This window comes from Neoarius graeffei, chromosome 21 (genome assembly GCF_027579695.1).
Source record: "Neoarius graeffei isolate fNeoGra1 chromosome 21, fNeoGra1.pri, whole genome shotgun sequence".
Taxonomy (NCBI): Eukaryota; Metazoa; Chordata; class Actinopteri; order Siluriformes; family Ariidae; genus Neoarius; species Neoarius graeffei.
Window position 1 is genome coordinate 41,780,055 of NC_083589.1, and position 21,358 is coordinate 41,801,412.

General features: G+C 41.5%; 1 protein-coding gene across 2 annotated transcripts; it reads left to right on the forward strand.

The window, feature by feature from the left end:
- Positions 1 to 238: 238 nt before the first annotated feature.
- Positions 239 to 19,799, forward strand: ikbip (IKBKB interacting protein). Of its 2 annotated transcripts, none has more exons than XM_060903637.1 (3): positions 239 to 660; positions 7,225 to 7,342; positions 18,891 to 19,799. In XM_060903637.1, exons 1-3 carry the CDS (start codon positions 458 to 460, stop codon positions 19,692 to 19,694), a joined length of 1,125 nt encoding a protein of 374 aa, XP_060759620.1. In that variant the 5' UTR covers positions 239 to 457; the 3' UTR covers positions 19,695 to 19,799. The 2 variants fall into 2 exon arrangements, with proteins under 2 accessions (XP_060759620.1, XP_060759619.1); XM_060903636.1 differs by lacking the exon at positions 18,891 to 19,799 and adding an exon at positions 7,848 to 8,897.
- Positions 19,800 to 21,358: the final 1,559 nt, after the last annotated feature.

Sequence of the window (21,358 nt, forward strand, 5' to 3'; positions counted from 1 at the left end):
AAAAAAACACGCTGTTCAGCCAGACCCGAAAGACCTGGAGTTGTGATTCGTTAACGGATCACGCCTCCCTACACTGAAAATATGCAGGGGTCACGTGACAAGTCAACGCGAGACTCGCATCCGGAAGACCCGTTCGGGAACAAAGCTGAGCCTGAGTGATGCGCATGCGCGGTCCAGGGAAAACGAACGAATCACTCACTGAGACGACTCGTTCCCTCTGAGTCATACAAAGGATCGGTTCAAAACGAACGACACATCACTCGCGAGCAGCCGGAAAAGGCTGCTACGTGGCTGCATGGTGTCGCTGTTCCCTCTCTAAACTTTCTGAGGACTGAATGTGTGACTATGAAAACTAATACACATTTAACCCTCCTTCACCCTTTGGATCTTTAATAAACTTTTTAAGAGTAGTGAACTTCAAATATTTTTGTAAGGACGTAAAGAAAAGACAAGCAAAATGCCGAGCGACGGAGTGAAGCAGAGGAAAGGAAAAGCAGCTGCTGCTCATCACGTCGAAACAACAGACATATCCAAACCGTGTGGAAAAGATGAAGTTAAGGAAGCTGGAGATGCGCCTGGAAAAACTGGTCCGTACTCTTCAGTAGATGTCAGTACTGTAGTGAGTTTGCTGTCTCTGAGTGCTTGCTTTCTGCTCGCCTGGTAAGTCTCCAGTTACACAGCTCGACTATATCGTGATAAAGATACCGTATCGAAATGCATCCTAATCACTAAGTGATGTTCCACAGTCCAAAGACGTGCGGATTAGATCAACTGGCTCCTCTAACTTGCCCACACTCCTAGAAAATAAATGTTATTTACCAGCTGGGAGGTCCGTATCGTGAAAGACCGTGACCGAGGTCTTGAAAGTACTGAGCGAGGCCCTCTAGGCCGAAGTCAGTATTCAAGGCCGAGGTCACGGTATTTCACCATACGGCCCGACCTTAAGGTGGTAAATAATATTTATTTTTTCTTTACCAAATTCTAACAAAACGAGAGCGCCCGAAAGGGAAAACCAAGCCGAGCCGCCATTTTGAATCCTCATTCACGGCTGTAATGCAAATTGCTTCCTCCTCGGTATACAAGTGCACTTCCATGGCAGGAAAAAAAAAACTTTTTGCCGCCTATGTAGTCCCCTATTTATACAAAATTGAGTCATTCAGGATTCAGCCATGTTTTTGCTCGACCAAAGTTAAACAGTATTATGACCTTTTATATTGCATAAATAAAGCCATTTGGTGAAACTTTAAACCAGTACAATCTCTTCTTTAAAGTTTTTACCTAACGTAATATTATGTATTATGTTAACATGGTCCAAAATGGGCCTCACAAACTAATGAGATCAAACTGTTAGCAAGTTAGTTTTTTAGCTTTTCTCCTGAAGTTTATTTTATTTTGTCTTCCTCAGGGTAGTAAAACTCGCTTTCGCTGTGAACACTGTCGTTATCGCTAGCCATGATGTAAAATTAATGCTATTTTGAATCCTCATTCACGGCTGTAATGCAAATTGCTTCCTCCTCAGTATACAAGTGCACTTCCATGGCAGGAAAAAAAAACTACATTTTGCCGCCTATGTAGTCCTATATTTATGCAAATAGGAGTCATTCAGGATTCAGCCATGTTTTTGCTTGGCGTTAGCAAGTTACAGGTTTTTAGCTTTCTCCTGAAATGTTTTGTTTTATTTCTTCTTTCTCAGGGTAGTAAAACTCACTTTCGCTGTGAACACTGTCGTTATCGCTATCCATGCCGTAAAATTAATGCTATTCTCCTGAGAAATGCTGGCAAAAATGTATAAGATTTTTGATAATCTTATAAATAAATCTTGTTTTAAAAAAAAAAGGAGAAATGTTGACACAAATTGCTACTATGTTTGTTGTGAACGAGCGAGTCGCCAGAGGTCCGTACAGTAGGATACGGACCTGCTCGCCAGCCAATCAGAATGCAGGATTTGGACCGCGGGGAAAAAAAAAGTACATTTTATTTTTTTCGTGGTCCGGTTTCCATCAAATCCTGTACTCTGATTGGGTGGCGAGCGGGTCCGTATCCTATGGTGCGGACCTCTGGCGACTCACTCATACCCTTTTTCCACCAAATCAGTTCCAGGGCTGGTTCAGGGCCGGTGCTGGTTCACAACTCGTTCAACTTTCGAGCCAGCTGAGAACCAGTTTGCTTTTCCATAGCTCGTGGTGCTAAGGGAAGCCACGTCAGTTACGTCGCTGCGTTTGCATAAACCTTGGCATGAATATCGAAGCAGCAACAACAACACGAAGAAGAAGCAACAACAACAAGAATAATGGATGACTTTGCGTTTGTACAGCTGCTTCTTCTCGGCGCTTAAAAATGGTGACCTTTCGCGGTCTTGCGATTGTTGTTGGTCCCCCCCGGCTGACGTAAGCGGTTCTTTCCTCTGGCCTAGCAAAGAGCTGGTGCTAGCCTGGAACCGGTTTTTCTGGCCCCAGAGCCAGTTCTTTGTCAGTGGAAACAGAAAACCCAGTTCCAAACTAAGCACTGACCCCGAACCAGCCCTGGAACTGCTTTGGTGGAAAAGGGGCATCATTCACAACAACAAAAAACATAATAGCAATATTTGTCAACATTTATTTTTGCATTTCTCAGGAGAATAGCATTAATTTTACAGCATGGACGGCGATAACGACAGTGTTCACAGCCAAAGAGCGTTTTACTACCCTGATGACGAAATAAAAGAAAACATTTCAGTAGAAAGCCAAAAACGAGCTTGTAGCAGGTTTGTTCTAAATATGGTTTCCCTTTCGGGCGCTCTCATTTTCTGTTAGAATTTGGTAAAGAAAAAAATAATATATTATTTACCAGCTTAAGGTCGGTCTGTATCATGAAATACCGTAACCTCGGCCTTGAAAATGCTGACCTCGGCCCAGAGGCCTCGGTCAGTATTTTCAAGACCTCGGTCGTGGCATTTCACGATACGGACCTCCTAGCTGGTAAATATGTATGTAACGTGTATTAACGGGATGCAACATCACTCCCTGTTACAGATGGGAGTCCAGGAATTAAATAAATGCAATAAAAACAAACTGTCTTTAATTGTAGGTATTGTATTTAAAACTATGGATGTGCCAGAAGCCAACATGAAATCATGCATGCAGGGCATTCTCAGTCAAAAGGGATTAATGATCCAGAAGTGGAGTCTGATCAGTTAACACAAGAACTTGCTGCCCTGTCTGTATACAGAAAACAAGCAAGTTATTAAAACCAAGAAGTACACTCAAAAAAAAAAAGTGGATATAGAACCCGCTCAGTGGGATAGATCTTTACACATTAACAAAGAAATGTGACATTAGTAGAATAAATCTTGATCCTATTGTAGCCATAACTAAATACAAAGACAATAGTTATCCTTGCTATTAATTAACTTAATGTGAAGATAATTAACAGGTAATCAACAGATTTAAGTGGTTTTTTTTTTGTGATTGTGTATATTTTAGTCTTTTGTATTTGTAATTATGTGTCTGTATCCCCCACCCGCTCTGTTGATCAACTAAACGTGTTTAAATAAAGTTATTCATTCATTATGAGTTGGGAAATTATCCGCCTGTTGAGTTCCCTGATATCTCAAACTACCTGGTGTTGCGGACATCGTTCTACACAGACAAACAAATGAAAACCTGGAAGAGCATGGAGGCGTACAACTTTTTACAGTGGTACTTGAAAGTTTGTGAACTCTTTAGAATTTTCTATATTTCTGCATAAATATGGCCTGAAACATCAGATTTTCACACAAGTCCTAAAAGTAGATAAAGAGAACCCAGTTAAACAAATGAGACAAAGTATTATACTTGGTCATTTATTTATTGAGTAAAAATGATCCAATATTACATATCTGTGAGTGGCAAAAGTATGTGAACCTCCTAGGATTAGCAGTTAATTTGAAGGTGAAATTAGTCAGGTGTTTTCAATCAATAGGATAACAATCAGGTGTGAGTGGGCACCCTGTTTTATTTAAAGAACAGGGATCTATCAAAGTCTGATCTTCACAACATGTTTGTGGAAGTGTATCATGGCACGAAGAAAAGAGATTTCTGAGGACCTCAGAAAAAGCGTTGTTGATGCTCATCAGGCTGGAAAAGGTTACAAAACCATTTCTAAAGAGTTTGTACTTCACCAATCCACAGTCGGAGAGATTGTGTACAAATGGAGGAAATTCAAGACCATTGTTACCCTCCCCAGGAGTGGTCGACCAACAAAGATCACTTCAAGAGCAAGGCGTGTAATAGTTGGTGAGGTCACAAAGGACCCCAGGGTAATTTCTAAGCAACTGAAGGCATCTCTCACATTGGCTAATGTTCATGAGTCCACCATCAGGAGAACACTGAACAACAGTGGTGTGCATGGCAGGGTTGCAAGGAGAAAGCCACTGCTCTCCAAAAAGAAAATTGCTGCTTGTCTGCAGTTTCCTAAAGATCACATGGACAAGCCAGAAGGCTATTGGAAAAATGCTTCGTGGTCGGATGAGCCCAAAATAGAACTTTTTTGTTTAAACGAGAAGCGTCATGTTTGGGGAAAGGAAAAGACTGCATTCTAGCATAAGAACCTTATCCCATCTGTGAAACATGGTGGTGGTAGCATCATGGTTTGGGCTTGTTTTGCTACATCTGGGCTAGGACGGCTTGGCATCATTAATGGAACAATGAATTCTGAATTATACCAGCGAATTCAAAAGGAAAATGTCAGGACATCTGTCCATAAACTGAATTTCAAGAGAAGGTGGGTCATGCAGCAAAACAACGACCCTAAGCGCACAAGTCATTCTACCAAAGAATGGTTAAAGAAGAATAAGGTTAATGTTTTGGAATGGCCAAGTCAAAGTCCTGACCTTAATCCAATCGAAATGTTGTGGAAGGGCCTGAAGCGAGCAGTTCATGTGAGGAAACCCACCAAGATCCCAGAGTTGAAGCTGTTCTGTATGGAGGAATGGGCTAAAATTCCTCCAACCCGGTGTACAGGACTGATCAACAGTTAATGGAAATGTTTAGTTGCAGTTATTGCTGCACAAGGGGGTCACACCAGATACTGAAAGCAAGGGTTCACATGTTTTTGCCACTTACAGATATGTAATATTGGATCATTTTCCTCAATAAATAAATGACCAAGTATAATATTTTTGTCTCATTTGTTTAACTGGGTTCTCTTTATCTGCTTTTAGGACTTGTGTGAAAATCTGATGTTTTAGGTCAATTTTATGCAGAAACATAAATTCTAAAGGGTTCACAAACTTTTTCAAGCAACACTGTATATGTGGCTGGGTTAAAGATCTGGGGATCAGGACACTACAAGATAAATCCTGTGTTGTTTTTGCCTGGGTAAATAGGAGTTTCTGGGCTTTTTGTATGTGTCTTTGAGAAGGTTACTAGGATGCTACAAGTTTTAGTATCGGGTGTTAACAAACGACAGCCATTCGATTCTCAATCCTCCCTGCTCTCCTCTTCCAGCAGGCATCACAGATCCATATAATTTACCCACAAACGTATTTATTTATTCAGCCTACTGCCCTGTGCGCACGCGCAGGTTAAATGTGACAAAATAAAGGCTTGTTCTTAATTTACCCACAAATGTATTTATTCCACTCAGTGTATGGCAAACCAGCTACCGGATTTGGGACCCTACAACATCTTGAACTATTTAGTATTTGGCTTCAAACTTGAAAAATTTTGAATTTTATATATGATATGCAGGCTGCCATTTGGGGTTCAGGGCAATAGATGGATGGATGTTGGGCCAACAGGGTTGATAGATTTTCAGCCAACTTTAACCCCACATTGGCAGTGATGTTATGAAAAGTGTGACTTTGCTAACACTTGGCCATTGTTGGATGGGTTGTTCTGAAATGTGCTCACTATGTTGGTGCAATATTGCATAGGGAAGACCAACACTCATACACTAAGTGCCAAGTCTGTTTGCTACCTATGTCATGGCATTCACATAGTCCATCCATTTGTTATTATTCAGGGTTTTTTAAAACTTAATTTTCAGGGCCCTGAGCTACATCCTACTTGGACAAGTTCATTGCAGGGAACCACACATGCATGTATTCACACCTAGGAGGCAATTTAGAGTCACCAGTCCACCTACTGGCATGTTGTTGGGACGTGGGAAGAAACCAGAGAACTCGGCGAAAACCCATGTAGACACTGGAAGAACATGCACGAAAACTCCACACACACCTGAGCTCAGGATCAAATTGGGGACACTGGAGCTGTGAGATGCAGGCACTACCCCTGTGCCAATGTGCCAGCCACGTGATCCAAACGAATTGAAGAAAAATTTTGCTTTGAATAAACCAGGTTAAACTTTAAAGCTAGGCCTTTCGATTTCATAAAATCAGTGAAATTTAGTTCCCTCTGAAATTTGGTTATTGTGATGCATGTTCTTTTCTGTATTCTCTCAAAAAAACAAAACAAAAAAAATACCCAGGCCATTCTGTGGCTGGGAAGTTATTTAATTTGAGGGGATTCCCTAGCAAATAATGTGCATGAAATCAAGCAGACAGAAGAAGTCCTTGTGCGCATGCACAGGTTTACCACATTCTTTTGGGTTTTATGGCAGCTGGCATCCACAATGTTGCATTACTGCCAGCTACAGGTTTACCTTGACCATGCACTGACAGTTACATCATTCTATCACTAAACAAACAGCTGATCACACGGAGATGCTCGCTGACTGCTGATATTTATTAGTTTGGTCCTGTGTCTCGTTTCCTTTGCAGTATGACATTATCTTGCTTTCCGTTACTGTAGTTGGTCTTTCACGTTTCATTTGCACACTCGTCCTCCGTTTTCCTCTCCCGTTTCAAATTTGTATCCCACAATGCCTTGTGCGAATGGGGAAAGTCCACCATGTGATGCATGATGAAGTATCTTGAATTGGGTCATGGTGAAGCAGGAAAAAATAGCGGAGAATTTAGGGCCATGTGGTCCTAAATTCATTCATTCATTCTATTTAAAAAGCCCTAATAAAATTGGAAGTCTGTGATTTGAATTCAGTAGCTTTCGTTCCACTAAACAAAAATAGTGTGTCAGGGAAAATTTATTTTTATGACCTACACTTGAAAAATCTGAAAGGCAGTCTACCTTTAGCTGTTACCGTACATCAAGAAAAATATAACCTATTGGAAAAAAAATTATTGTAATCCCAATATATGATGCGACATTGATGTTTTGTTTCCCACCCACCCCCACCCCCCCTTCTCAGGGCCATTCTTCAACAGAATGCAAGGTTTAATGAAGTTGAGGAAAAATACAAGCATTTGTATGAAAAGGCAGCTGATCTGCTAGCACTGGAGGAGAAACTTAGTGTAGCTTCCAGAAAGGTGGGTATCTGTTTTTGAGTACAGTATTCTTACTCCAGGATATAATCTTGCACATTTATCTTGTGTATGATGTAAAATCTTAAATGTTTATCTAGTGCATTATGTATAATGTATTGCAAGACTATTTCTACTATAATTATTTACACTACAGGAGATTTTAATGGGTAGTTTAATCAAAGCTACAGTACTGATGCATCTCATTGGAGCCACATTGGACATATTTTTTGCCAGGGAGCAAGACTATTGTAAAAATTTATAAAATTAGAAGTTGCTATTCAGTCATTAAAAAGATGTACTGTAGTATTACCCCTGCAGTGTTTGTTTCCTGTCTGTGTCAGATTAGTATGAATGGGGTGAAATTAGTATGAATAGTATGAAACCTAACTCATTGTTTATTCAATAAATAATGAGTTGGGTTTAGAGATGGTGGTTTGGCATGTACAGTGTGACTGTGACACACAGCAGAACCACACCCAAAACACCCTGTCTTGTGTTGTGGGTACAGCTGAAGGCCTCTGAAGACCAGCTGAAAGGGGCATTCTCCTCTTTCACCACACTAACTGAGCTGCAAGAGGAAGTTAGTTCCCTCAATGGGATTGTTACAGCAATGCAAGAGAAGCAACATGCATCATCACATCGCCTTCAAAGCGTGAATGAGCGCTTCTTGAACGTGACTGAGGCGTGGCAGGACGGACTGGCCACCGTGACTGAGGATCTGACGACGCTGAGGTCGGAGTCCCGCTTAGTTCATGGTCGTGTAACAGAACATGTTAACAAAGCTGAGGCGCGCCTGCGTGCTCTGGCCAAGCGTCTGGAGGAGCTAGAAGACAGTACAAAGATAAATGGTGGCGTGTTGGAGCGCACAGAGGAGGAAGATGCCAAGAATGTCCAAAATCAGTTGGATTGGAACACCAAGCAGGTGACCAGGCTTCAGGAGCAGCTTGTGTTGCTCTCCAAAAGAGACATGGAGCTTGAGGAGAAACTGGTGGAGGCGGAGCCACAGGCTAAAGAATGTGAAGCACAGCTTCCTGCCATAGAGGATGCAGTCAGGTCCATCCTGAGGTTAGGAGCTGACTTAAGTGGAGCCGAGAGGAGGCTTGAGGAACTCGCGCTGCAAGTGGTGGGCACTGAGGACAGCATGCTCAAGGCACTGACTGAGATTCTGCAGCTCCAGCAGACCCTTGATGATTTGCAGGTGAACAACAGCGTGATGAAAGTGAGGAATGAGCTCACAGTTGTCCTGGATGCCATGAAGGAGCTTAAGCATGTGCGTAGAGAAGAGCTGGATTCTGAAAGAGAGGAGTCTGAACATGATTAGGGGAAAGACGAGACATTGATTTCAAGCAATTAAATGATCTAAAAGGTTTGGTGTGGAAAAGTTTCCCAAAATCAACAGCAGGTAACAGCAAGACTGTAGAAGCTGAGAAGATCCCATTGACTGAATTCAGTGAACTGCACTGATATTTTGTTTAAAGACAGCCTGAAATTAAAATTGACTTTTTTGTGTGTGCATGTTTGTTAATGTACCTCCCCATTGTATCAGTCACTTATGGAAATAAACTTTTTTTTTTAAATGGAATTTTCCATCAAATGTCCACAACTAAACATAATTAATAGTGGATATAAGTCTATACATCCCTGCTAAACTGGCAGGGTTTTGAGATTTAAAAAAAAAAAAAATGAAACCAAGATAAAGCCTCTCAGAACTTATTCCACCTTTATTGCAAAACTGCAATCTATACAAAGAAGGTGAAAACAAGTCAAACTGTTTAGGGTGAAAAAAAATAAATCCTGAAAATTAAAATCATACAAAAATAGAATGCCTTTATTGTCACTGCACAAATGTACAATGAAATTTAGTTCATCACAGGAGAGCAAAGCCGCTGCATACGTAAATGCCGCCACTCTTGGGCACTTCAGCCCAAGGCCGTCTTATGTTAACTGCATGTCTTTGAAAACCTGGCTGCATAATTGTGCACATCTTTTAATAATCAAAGATGTGCCTGTGTTTAGAATCAACCAATCACATTTCAGTCTCATCTTAAATTGTAGTTAGTATACACTTGATATCAATTAAAATGGCTCTGATTGACCTCAGGTCAAGTTTGGCTGTTCTTGTAGCATTATTCTAATGGCCCTTTTCCACTACCCTTTTTCAGCTCACTTCAGCTCGCTTCAGCTCACTTCAGCCCGACACGGCTCGCGTTTCGACTACCAAAAACCGGCACGACTCAGCTCGTTTCAGCCCTGCTTAGCCCCTAAAACTCGCACCGTTTTGGAGTGGGGCTGAAGCGAGCCAAACCGTGCTGACTGAGGTTGGGGGCGTGAGCAGACACTCCCCTGTGCACTGATTGGTGAGGAGGAGTGTCCTCACATGCCCACACACGCCCCGCGAGCACGCTGGGATCTGTAAACACCGCAAACCCGGAAGAAGAATAATTACGAATTACGAGAATTTCTGAAGCCTTATGCGCCTCGCCTCATCTATACGCTCTTGCCAGTATCTGTTGGCGTTGTCGGTGACAACAAGCCACAGCACCAAGACCAGCAACACTAACGACTCCATGTCCATGTTTATTGTTTACTATCCGGGTCGTGAGACTACCGCTTAAAAGATCACTGAATCAGTGACATACAGAGCATCGGGGACGAGTTCGCGGAGCGCAAGGCTCGTCGTATGCCCTTCAAATAATGCGCGCAGTAGGCTATCGATGTTTTATTATGAGCCATGTACAGTATGTCACCTAATGTTTTTTTGTTTCTGAGTTACATGTTCGTTTGAAGGACAAAATAACATATAACATAAAATAACATAACATGTACAAAATAACATAGTTGCACCCCGTAGTGTTGAAATTGGTAAACACAGTGCATTCAGTGAGGTTTGCACCGCCCTCCTTTTATTTCTGACTCTTCCTGTCACCGTTGCAACCTCTGAGCGCTCATTCGTATGCCCTTCAAATAATGTGCGCAGTATAGGCTATTGATGTTTTATTATGAGCCATGTACAGTATCCTAATGTTTTTTGTTTGAGTTACATATTCGTTTGAAGGACTTGATGTACTAAATAACATAGTTGCACCCGGTAGTGTTGAAATTGGTAAACACCGCAGTTGCGGACATTTTGTAGCCTAAAACGATGTTATGATAAGCTTTAATAAAGTGCCCGGTCATTTGCCCCGCCCCCGGCCCGGCTCTGACTTGTTCCGCCACTGTCACTGATGTCACTGTTTGCGCTGCTTAACGACATCACGTGACGTCCACCCACTTTCGCTAACTCCACCCAATGTGTCTACCCACTTCCAGCCAGCACGGTTCAGCGCGGTTGTAGTCGAAATGCAACTCCAACAGCCCCGCTCAGCTCGACTCGGCACGGCACGGCTCAGCCGCGTTTGTAGTGGAAAAGCGGCATAATATCCTCCTGGTTGCATCATACTCCAAAGTCCATGGTCCACAAAGAGCTTTCAAAACATGAATGGGATCTCCTCGTTAAAAGGTATCAATCAGATTAGGGGTGTTTTAAAAAAGTATGCAAAGCATTAAACATCCAATGGAGCGCCGTGAAGACAGTCAACAAGTGGAGAAAATATGGCTCATCAGTGACTCTACCAAGATCAGGGCATCCCTCCAAGATTGATGAAGATAAGGAGAAAACTGGTCAAGGAGGCCTACAGCAATATTAAAGGAGCTGCAGGATTTCCTGGAAAGTACTGGTGGTTCCCTACACGTAACTGTTCATACATCTGGATTGTGGGGTAGGGTAGCAAGACACAAGCTTTTACTCACAAAGGAAAACATTCAAGCCTGGCTAAACTTTGCAAAAAGTTATCCGCAGTTTCCCACAACCAAGTGGAAAAATTATGGTCTAATGAGACCAAGGTTGAACTATTTGGCTGTAATTCCAAAAGGTAGATTTGGTGCAAAAAGAACACAGCACATCATCAAAAGAACACCATATCCACAGTGAAGCATGATTGAGGCATCATCATATTTTGTGGCTGCTTTTCTTCAACTGGAATTGGGGCTTTAGTCAAGATGGCTGGAATCATGAGTAGCTCAAAATATCAGTCTGTTTTGGCACAAAACCTTCAAGCATCTGCTAGGAAGATGAAGAGGAATTTCACCTTTCAGCATCACCATGACCCAAAGCATACATCTAAATCAACAAAGCAGTGGCTTCACCAAACGAAGATCAGTGTTCTGGAATGACCCAGCCAGAGCCCAGACCGTAATCCAATTCACAATCTGTGGGGTGACATCAAGAGATCTGTGTACAGGAGATGTCCTTGCAATTTGACAGATCTAGTAAATTTTTGCAAGGAGGAGTGGGCAAAAATTGCCAAGTCCAAATGTGCCAGACTAGACTCCTACCCAAAAAGACTGAGTGCTGTAATAAAATTAAAAGGTGCTTCAGCTAAGTAATTAGTTTAGAGGTGTGCACACTAATGCAATCAGATTTTTGTATAATCTTTCTTTTTTCCTTTTTTTTTTTTTTTTGCTAAAAGTTTGATTTGTTTTCACCTTCTTTGTATAAATTGCAACTTTGCAATAAAGGTGGAATAAGCGCTGACAGGATTTATCTAGGTTTCATGTTTTTTAGTCACAAAAACCTGCCATTTTTGCATGGTGTGACCTTTTTTTTTTTTTTAAATATATCCACTGTATATATTAGACTGGTACCAAAATTCAAAAAAGTGCTTATTTAAGGAGTTAAAGGCATTTTTGAGACAAAGTCGGCAAACAGTCTTATTTTGTCAATTTTGGTGTGCCGAATTCAAATCTGCAATATGCTGAGCTCTATCTGACCTCTGTTGACCTCTAGAGGTCATTGAACTTTGGGCCTGTAAACGTCTCAGCTGAACCCAGTTTCTCAGCTTTCTAAGGAATGAAATGTACTAAAATGATTAATGAAGATAGCAAATGGCCTTGTTTGTTAAATGTTTGGGTGCTGAATTCATTTTTCATTTGTAAAACGGGCTGGCACGGTGGTGTAGTGGTTAGCGCTGTCGCCTCACAGCAAGAAGGTCCTGGGTTCGAGCCCCGTGGCCGGCGAGGGCCTTTCTGTGTGGAGTTTGCATGTTCTCCCCATGTCCGCGTGGGTTTCCTCCGGGTGCTCCGGTTTCCCCCACAGTTCAAAGACATACAGGTTAGGTTAACTGGTGACTCTAAATTGACCGTAGGTGTGAATGTGAGTGTGAATGGTTGTCTGTGTCTATGCGTCAGCCCTGTGATGACCTGGCGACTTGTCCAGGGTGTACCCCGCCTTTCGCCTGTAGTCAGCTGGGATAGGCTCCAGCTTGCCTGCGACCCTGTAGAACAGGATAAAGTGGCTACAGATAATGAGATGAGATTTGTAAAACGACATATGACCTCTGATAACCTCAAGGTCATTAAACTTGGCCTATAGGCCTATGCATTTAATGGCATTTTTAAACTGACTTTACTCCCCCACAAAGAATATGAACAGACAAAAAACAAATAGAAAGGAACAAATACAACATTAAATGCCAGTCCATGTACATGTGACTTACTTTTCACAATGAGAATGCCTAGGCGATCACCTTACATAACATTGCATTACATTTAGCGGTTATTGTTTATACAAAGCTACTGAAAAAAGGACAGATTCAGCAGCATACAAAATGTGGGGTTAATCAGGGTTAGTATATATATGAGAGGTTTTTTTTCTTTGTTTTTTGTTTTGTGTTAAACGGGGTAAAGCCTTTACAAAAAACAAACAACAAAGAAAATAACTCTCATATATACTAACCCTGATTAACCTGTATACCCTGTATGCCCCCACATTTTGTATGCTGCTGAATCTGTCCTTTTTCAGTAGCTTTGTATAAACAATAACCGCTAAATGTAATGCAGTGTTATGTAAGGTGATCGCCTAGGCATTCTCATTGTGAAAAGTAAGTCACATGTACATGGACTGGCATTTAATGTTGTATTTGTTCCTTTCTATTTGGTTTTTTGTCTGTTCATATTCTTTTTGGGGGAGTAAAGTCAGTTTAAAAATGCCGTTAAATGCATAGGCCTATAGAGATCTTGCAGTCACGTGACCGGAAAGTACACAGACGCCATCTTGTCAGGCAACAACACAGCTGAATACTGCTGCACTCGTGTACAGAATGGATCAATTTCAACCGACGGACTACACGGCTCATTTTTCTAATGAGCAGATAACTAGATATATGTCTAAAATAAACGATCTACAGATTAGTGACCCTTATGGCTTTCCGGACGGAGTTTTCACGACCATGTCAGTGGATATGGAACTGCCAGCGGAATACCCAGACATGTATAATTACCTCATTAACTTTCCCTCGCTGTTCAGTGGTGAAGCACTGCGTGCTTATAAATCTCTGGACAGTTATCTTTACAGAAATTCAGGATTTGTAAGCGACTCAGATGTGGCATCTTGTAAACAAGAAAATAATCCCCATTGGATGGGTAAGTCACTTAAGTATTACTAGTACTGCACTGACCAGCCAATTATAGAATAAGGTAATTCCAGCTGTAATTCCAAATCGTCCGTTTTGTTTACCATGGATCTGGCGTTGGAGAGGTAAAGGCTTAGCAGTGGAGGTTTGAGTAGCTGTTTTCTGAGCTTAGTCAACAGGCTGGCTCTACAGCCTCGCTTTTGCTTCCGCTCCGGGCGCCGCCTCCTTCGCTTTGCTTCTGATAACAATCCACGGAGACCCCGCTGGTCTCGCTATCTCATCCGGAATGGTTTTTTTTTTTCTCGTCTGGAATGTTGTGCATGCGATGGAAATCGCTACAAACCGTCATTTTCTGCTGGAAACCAATGTCCAGTAAGTCCATACGGTTGTAGTGGATATTGAAGTCCGGTACAGACGAACAACACGCAAAAATACACACAAAAAAACATAAAAACCGTGCACAGGTAGGGAGAGCTTGTAGCCGCAGCTGTTGTAGTAGAATTGTATATAGTAGGGTTTTCCAGAAGAAAAGGTAGAAGTAGAAGGCGGAAATATGGCGTTTGACCGACAAGATGGCGTCTGTCACAATCTGGATCGGCTGTGACGTCGCATGCAAGTGCTCCATAGGCCAAGTTTAATGACCTTGAGGTTATCAGAGGTCATATGTCGTTTTACAAATGAAAAATGAATTCAGCACCCAAACATTTAACAAACAAGGCCATTTGCTATCTTCATTAATCATTTTAGTACATTTCATTCCTTAGAAAGCTGAGAAACTGGGCTCAACTGAGACGTTTACAGGCCCAAAGTTCAATGACCTCTAGAGGTCAACAGAGATCAGATAGAGCTCGGCATATTGCAGATTTGAATTCGGCACACCCAAATTGACAAAATAAGACCGTCTCAAAAATGCCTTTGGATGTCACAATTCTGGATTTTGGTACCAGTCTATATGGTTAAAACATTGTTTCAATCTCTCCCCACCTTCAACCATTATCAGGTGAAAACACTGATCAGTTTCACTTGAAAATGTCACTTTACAGAAGGAAAAATAACTATGATTTCTGTTTCATGTCTTTTAACATTTATGTTCTGTAGGCAGATGTAAGCATTAATCAAACTATAATCAAACTATATTGTAATGAATGCCTCAATTGGAAAAACTTTCACACCTTTTTTCATTTAAATATTGTTTGGGCAGAGGTGCCCGGTCTTAAATAATTTTAACAGTCACCTTCACCATGTTGGTAAGAAAAAGAAACCTTTATTCGTCACATGCACACTTCAAGCACAGTGAAATTCATCCTCTGCATTTAACCCATCTGAAGCAGTGAACACACACACACACACACACTCAGAGCAGTGGGCAGCCACACCAGAGCACCCGGGGAGCAGTCAGGTACCTTGCTCAAAGGCACCTCAACCACGTCAACTTAACTGCATGTCTTTGGATTGTGGGGGAAACCGGAGCACCTGGAGGAAACCCACGCAGGCGCAGGGAGAACATGCAAACTCCACACAGAAAGGCCCTCGCCGGCCGCTGGGTTCAAACCCGGAGCCTTCTTGCTGTGAGGCGACCGTGCTAACCACTACACCACCATGCCGCCCTAAACACTGACCATCAGTTACACTACAATAATAGTCAAAATTTTACATTTACAGTACCAGTCAAAACTTTGGACACACCTAATTCAATATTTTTTCTTTATTTTTATTAAGACACGTCATGTCTAAAAGTAATAACGGACTCTCGTTTCTCTTTATTTAGTTGAGCGGGTCTTGACATAGTATGGATTACTACAGTTGTGGAATAGGGCTATTTACTGTATTTTTATTATTTACTGTTTCATCTCAAATACATTAAAAAGGCAAAAAAATTGCACTAATTAACTTTTGATGAGGCACACCTGTTAATTGAAAACCATTCCAGGTGACTACCTCATGAAGCTGTTTAAGATAATGCCAATTGTGTGCAAAGTGTCAAGGTAAATGGTGGCTACTTTGAAGAATCTAAAATATGAAACTTTTTTTAACACTGTTTACCACATAACATATGTTCCAGGTGTTATCATAGTTTTGATGTCTTAAGTGTTGTTCTACAATCTAGAAAATAGTCAAAACACAAAAAAAAAAACTATAAATTAGTATTTGTGTCTAAACTATTCACTGGTACTGTATGTACAGTATGTCACACCAGAATCTTGCTAAATGTATTGTAAGTCACTGCCATAATGCTCTTTGAATGTAACTGCAGCATTTGCTTTGCACATTTTTTTTTAATGGGTCATTTTGTTTGATATTTCTTTTCATTCTGCTCCATTAACAATGTGGGAAATACGTTCAAAGGTTTAACACTGAGAGCTGAAACCGTGGATAGGAGTGAACCATATATAAACCATTTTTTGTGTACATGCATACCTAATGATAGTTTTGTTTATAAACTATGTACAATATGACAACAGTAACTAATAGTAAAATAAGTTATAATAATATGCTGTAATAAGTTATGTGAATGTCATGTCTCTCTCTCACTCTCTCTCACACACACACAAATGGGGTTCTGACATTTTCACTTAATATTTTTGTCATGGTTAAGGCTTGGAGAGCGGCACGGTGGTGCAGTGGCATGGGTTCAAACCTTGAGACCAAGGTGGTGTTTACATTAGACCGTATCCGTCTCGTTTTCGTCGCGGATGCACTGTCTGTTCACATTAAAACGCCGGGAAACGACTCCACAGGCGGAACAACTTGAATCCGCCAGGGCCCACGTATTCAATCCATTACGTATCTGATCCGGTGCTGTGTAAACATTGAGGAACGAGGATACGCTGTGCTGAGCTCTAGCTGACATTGTCATTGGACAACGTCACTGTGACATCCACCTTCCTGATTCGCTGGCGTTGGTCATGCCACGTTGGTCATGTGACGCGACTGCTGAAAAACGGCGCGGACTTTCACTTCCTGCTATTAGTCCCGAATCACTGCTCGTGCGCTTCACTTGCGCGCTCTGTGAGCTGCGCAGGGCTGGAGTGCGCACCCTCCAGAGGGCACTCGCTGTTCAGGGCGGAGTGATTTGGAGCGCAGGATGCCTGCGGAGCCGAGCGTATCCGTGTATTGGCGTTGCTGTGTGCACGCAAATCGTGTATTGGCGTTGCTGTGTGCACGCGAATCGTTTTAAAAACGTTAATCTGATGATCCGCTGATACAGTCTAATGTAAACGGCGCCCAAATGGGACCTTTCTGTATGGAGTTTGCATGTTCTCCTCATGCCTGTGTGGGGTTTCTCCCACAGTCCAAAGACATGTAGATTAGGTCAAAAGTCTACTCTAAATTGCCCATTAGCGTGAATGAGAGTGCAAATGGTTGTTCATCTCTGTGTGAGCCCTGTGATAGATTGGTGACCTGCCCAGGGTGTACCATGCCCCTCACCTGAAATCAGCTAGGAATGGCTCCAGCTTCCCCTGTGACTCTGAAGGACAAACGGTATAGATGATGGATGGATGAGACATGAAGACAGATGCAAGTCAGGAAATCTTTTATTTGCACAGGATAGTCAAAGCAACAAAAACATCAGGCATGAAAACACACTAGTAGAAGTGAGGAACACAATAAGCATCAATATAATAAGACCATTTAACAGAAGCTGGGGTTTAAATAAGGCAAGCAATAAGTGTCCAAAGTGAAAGCAGGTGTGCACGGTTAATGCTATCTATAAGCAGGGTGTGTAGTTCGAGGGATCATGCTTCTATGCTTAAGTCAGCAGATATGGTGGTCCTACTGTATAAGCAGAAATGTTTTGCTTGAAAACAAATCTTCAGAAATGCCATGGCAAACACATGCCATATTGCTAACTATCTGAGGTCTCGGCTTGAGCTTTTCATAACGATAGACTAAATATCCGGTCTCACATGATTGGTTCGCCATAGCATTCCGTTAGACAACCTTTATTGCTATTCAGTATGCAACAAGTGTACACAAAAAAATTTCCTTGCAATTTGGCTCAGCACGGAATTAAATATGAAAGTATATTAAATTATGCAGCAGCAAAAATATTAAAGTGCAATAGTATAAAGTGACCTGTGGAATTAGGAATTATTCAAGTATAAATAGAAATAGAAAATACAGTTATGTGGGAAGGCGGCATGGTGGTGTAGTGGTTAGCGCTGTCGCCTCACAGCAAGAAGGTCCTGGGTTCGAGCCCCGGGGCTGGCGAGGGCCTTTCTGTGTGGAGTTTGCATGTTCTCCCCGTGTCCGCGTGGGTTTCCTCCGGGTGCTCCGGTTTCCCCCACAGTCCAAAGACATGCAGGTTAGGTTAACTGGTGACACTAAATTGACCGTAGGTGTGAGTGTGAATGGTCTGTGTCTATGTGTCAGCCCTGTGATGACCTGGCGACTTGTCCAGGGTGTACCCCGCCTTTCGCCCGTAGTCAGCTGGGATAGGCTCCAGCTTGCCTGCGACCCTGTAGAAGGATAAAGCGGCTAGAGATAATGAGATGAGATGAGTTATGTGGGAATACATGACATCTGTAACTTTTCTGTTATGGAAGACTGAGTGGGAATGAAAATTGATCGATCCTGTGTTGTTTTTACCTCAGTCATTAACAGATTTCATATGTGAAAGGGGCTATAGAGAATTAACACGACATCGGATACTTATTTTAACATTGATCAAATGCATATTTCTGCAAATTATCCACTTTAATATCTTTCCTGGGTTTTTTTTCTGATTCATGTTGATATCTTGTAATATACAATGCATGCAAATGATGTATGAAAGATATCCCATTTCAATAAAAAAGAACAAGAAAAAGTTTACTGAATTGTAATTACTGTGTTGGTTATACAAGTGAGGAAAGTGACTACTGTGTGTATACTATGAACAATGCACGTATTGTTTTTAATGTAGCATTCCTTCAATTTTTTGAAATCATAGCGTTAATTGACGCTTACATATCAGATAAAACTCCATCAAATGAATCTCAAGGAAAACATGATACATGTTGTACTCTGGACTGTTTTTTTGTCTGTAAAAATCAAAATGACTGCTAGATCTGACAGAAGTTATAGTGTCTCAGCCTCTGTCTATACTGTCTCTCTTATAGTGTGAGGATGTCCAGGTGCAACTGGCCAACCAGGAAGTGCAGGTGCCACTGTCTCAGCTGAGCAGCTTAAAACAGGAAGTGATCCAGCTGAAGGAATGGTCTTTAGGCCTCACTGAACAACGACAACAGCTGCACGCTAACCTGGCTCACCTTATACAGGCTGTGGAGCGTATAGAGAGCCGCACTACTGCTATCTCCAGTGATGTGATGGCCAAAGTGACCTCTGTTAGAACGGATGTGAGGCGCATGGGAGGCTTGGAGGGTGATGTGGAAGCTCTTCTCACTCAGACCAATGAGCTTGAACAGAAGGTGGCGCAAACCGAGAAACTTATGGCCAAACGCATCGGCGAGCTACTAGCGAACAGCATTAGTCGTGTTTCAGGTCTGAGGAGCTCTACTGAGAAAAACGCAAAGAGCCTAGAACAAGTGCGCAAACGTATCCCAGAACTCTCTGCTGCTGACGTGAAGCTTGCAGAGCGCATGCTGGCTCTGGAGAGCAGCCGAGCCAAGCTGGTGAGGACAGTGATGTTCGCAAGTGACCTCCGACCCAAAGTTTCCACCATCAAGAGGGACTTTGCCATGCTGGAGCCACAGCTGGCTGATCTGACTCTGAGGATTGGCCACTTGGCTGAAGATGTCATGAAAATGGAAGAAGACATTTTGCAGATCAAGGAGAGTTTAGCTAACTTCGCAGCTGTCCAAAAAGACCTTAAACAAGTTCAGAAGGACTTGGCAGTGGACGTAACTACTGATGTTCTGCACCAGAATGACCTCAGCCAAACACTGAATCACACAGAACTCTAATGTGCACTATACACTGGACTTCATTTTAAAATTGTTTATTTTAAATACTCCATTTTAATAAGTGTTGGAAAATATGTTTGGGATTAAAGTGTCTTTTTAACAGGAGCTTTGTATGAAGATGTCTTTGCACATACACTAAATTTGCCACCATCATTTTAACTCCATTAATTTGCTATTTTACCACATACCTACCTATGTACCCAATACGGTAAGTGCAAACATTTGCAGACACTTATTTCAAAATTATAAAAACCAAAAATAAATTTAATGAGTTATATATTACTAATGTTCTTTCATTATCACAAGTTATAAAAGTGGTTAAAAGCATATTAGGACATAGCGATGAAGTTATCATTCATCTTGACTGTTTTTTTCTGATCTGCATGATCCTGATCACAGTGACTCCTAAACCTTCTGGGTTCAAGGCAAGAATAAACACTGGATAACATGACAACCCATTACATGTGCACACATACCCTTACTGACCCCTAGGGACAGTTAAAGTAGGCAGTCCATCTTCTGGTATGTTTCTGAGAGTTTGGTGCTCATGAAATTGCAAACAGACAGCAAGTGGAGCTTGAGACCAAAACCCCTGGAGTTGAGATACCAGTATTGCCTAATGAACCTCCATGCAGCCAACAGCAGAACAATCAAAATATTTCTGATTGCAATATAATACAAGGTGGACTCCTACTGTTTATGTAATTTTTGCAAGTGTCCCAGTTTTTTCCTTCAGTTTTCCTTCTTTTTTGCAGTGTTTTAATGCCCATGTGAATTATGGTTTTCTCTCTTGGTAATGTTAAAACTAGACAGCCTTTCGATTTCATAAAATCAGTGAAATTTAGTTCCCTCTGAAATTTGGTCATTGTGATATATGTTTATTTCTGTAATATCTCTCAAAATATTAGGCCATTCTGTGGCTGGGAAGTTGTTTAATTTGAGGGGATTCCCGAGCAAATAATATGCATGAAGTCACTCGCTTCATGCAGTCAAGCAGACAAAGGAAGTCCGTGTGTGCATACACAGATTTACCTTGACCGTGCACTGACAGTTACATTATTTTGTCGCTAAACAAACAGCTGATCACACTAAGGTGCTCACTGACCGCCGATATTTATTAGTTTGGTCCTGCATTTCCTTTCCTTTGCAACATAAAGTTTTTTCTTCTCACTTTCCATTACTTTAGTCAGTCTTCCACGTTTCATTCACACACTCATGTCCTCCGTTTTTCTCTCCTGTTTCAAATTTGTATCCCACAATGCCTTGCACAAACGGGGAAAGCCCACCACGTGATGCATCTTGAATTGGGTCATGGTGAAACAAGAAAAAATAGAGACTTTAGGGCCATGTGGCCCTAAATTCATTAATTGTTCTATTAGAAAAAATAATAAAATTGGAAGTCTGTGATTCAAATTCTGTAGCTTTCGGGCCACTAAACAAAAAATAATTGGGTGTCGGGGAAAATTCTTATGACCTATACTTGAAAAATCTGAAAGGCAGTCTACCTTTAACCCTAAATACTCATAGTTTTAGACTGTTTCCTGACTCTGTGAAAGGTCTTGTAGCATCTTGGTACAATCATGCCTTACAATACTTATCTTTATACTTTAGATATATTCATCATTGAATGAACATGGTATGTATATAAACTAAGTAAAGGTATA

Excerpts from the sequence above, each read along its gene's own strand:
- ikbip (XM_060903636.1), top strand. The coding sequence starts at position 458 with ATGCCGAGCGACGGAGTGAAGCAGAGGAAAGGAAAAGCAGCTGCTGCT. Across the intron at positions 661-7,224 it reads GCTTGCTTTCTGCTCGCCTG|GGCCATTCTTCAACAGAATG; the intron begins GTAAGTCTCCAG and ends CCCCCTTCTCAG. Across the intron at positions 7,343-7,847 it reads TTAGTGTAGCTTCCAGAAAG|CTGAAGGCCTCTGAAGACCA; the intron begins GTGGGTATCTGT and ends TTGTGGGTACAG.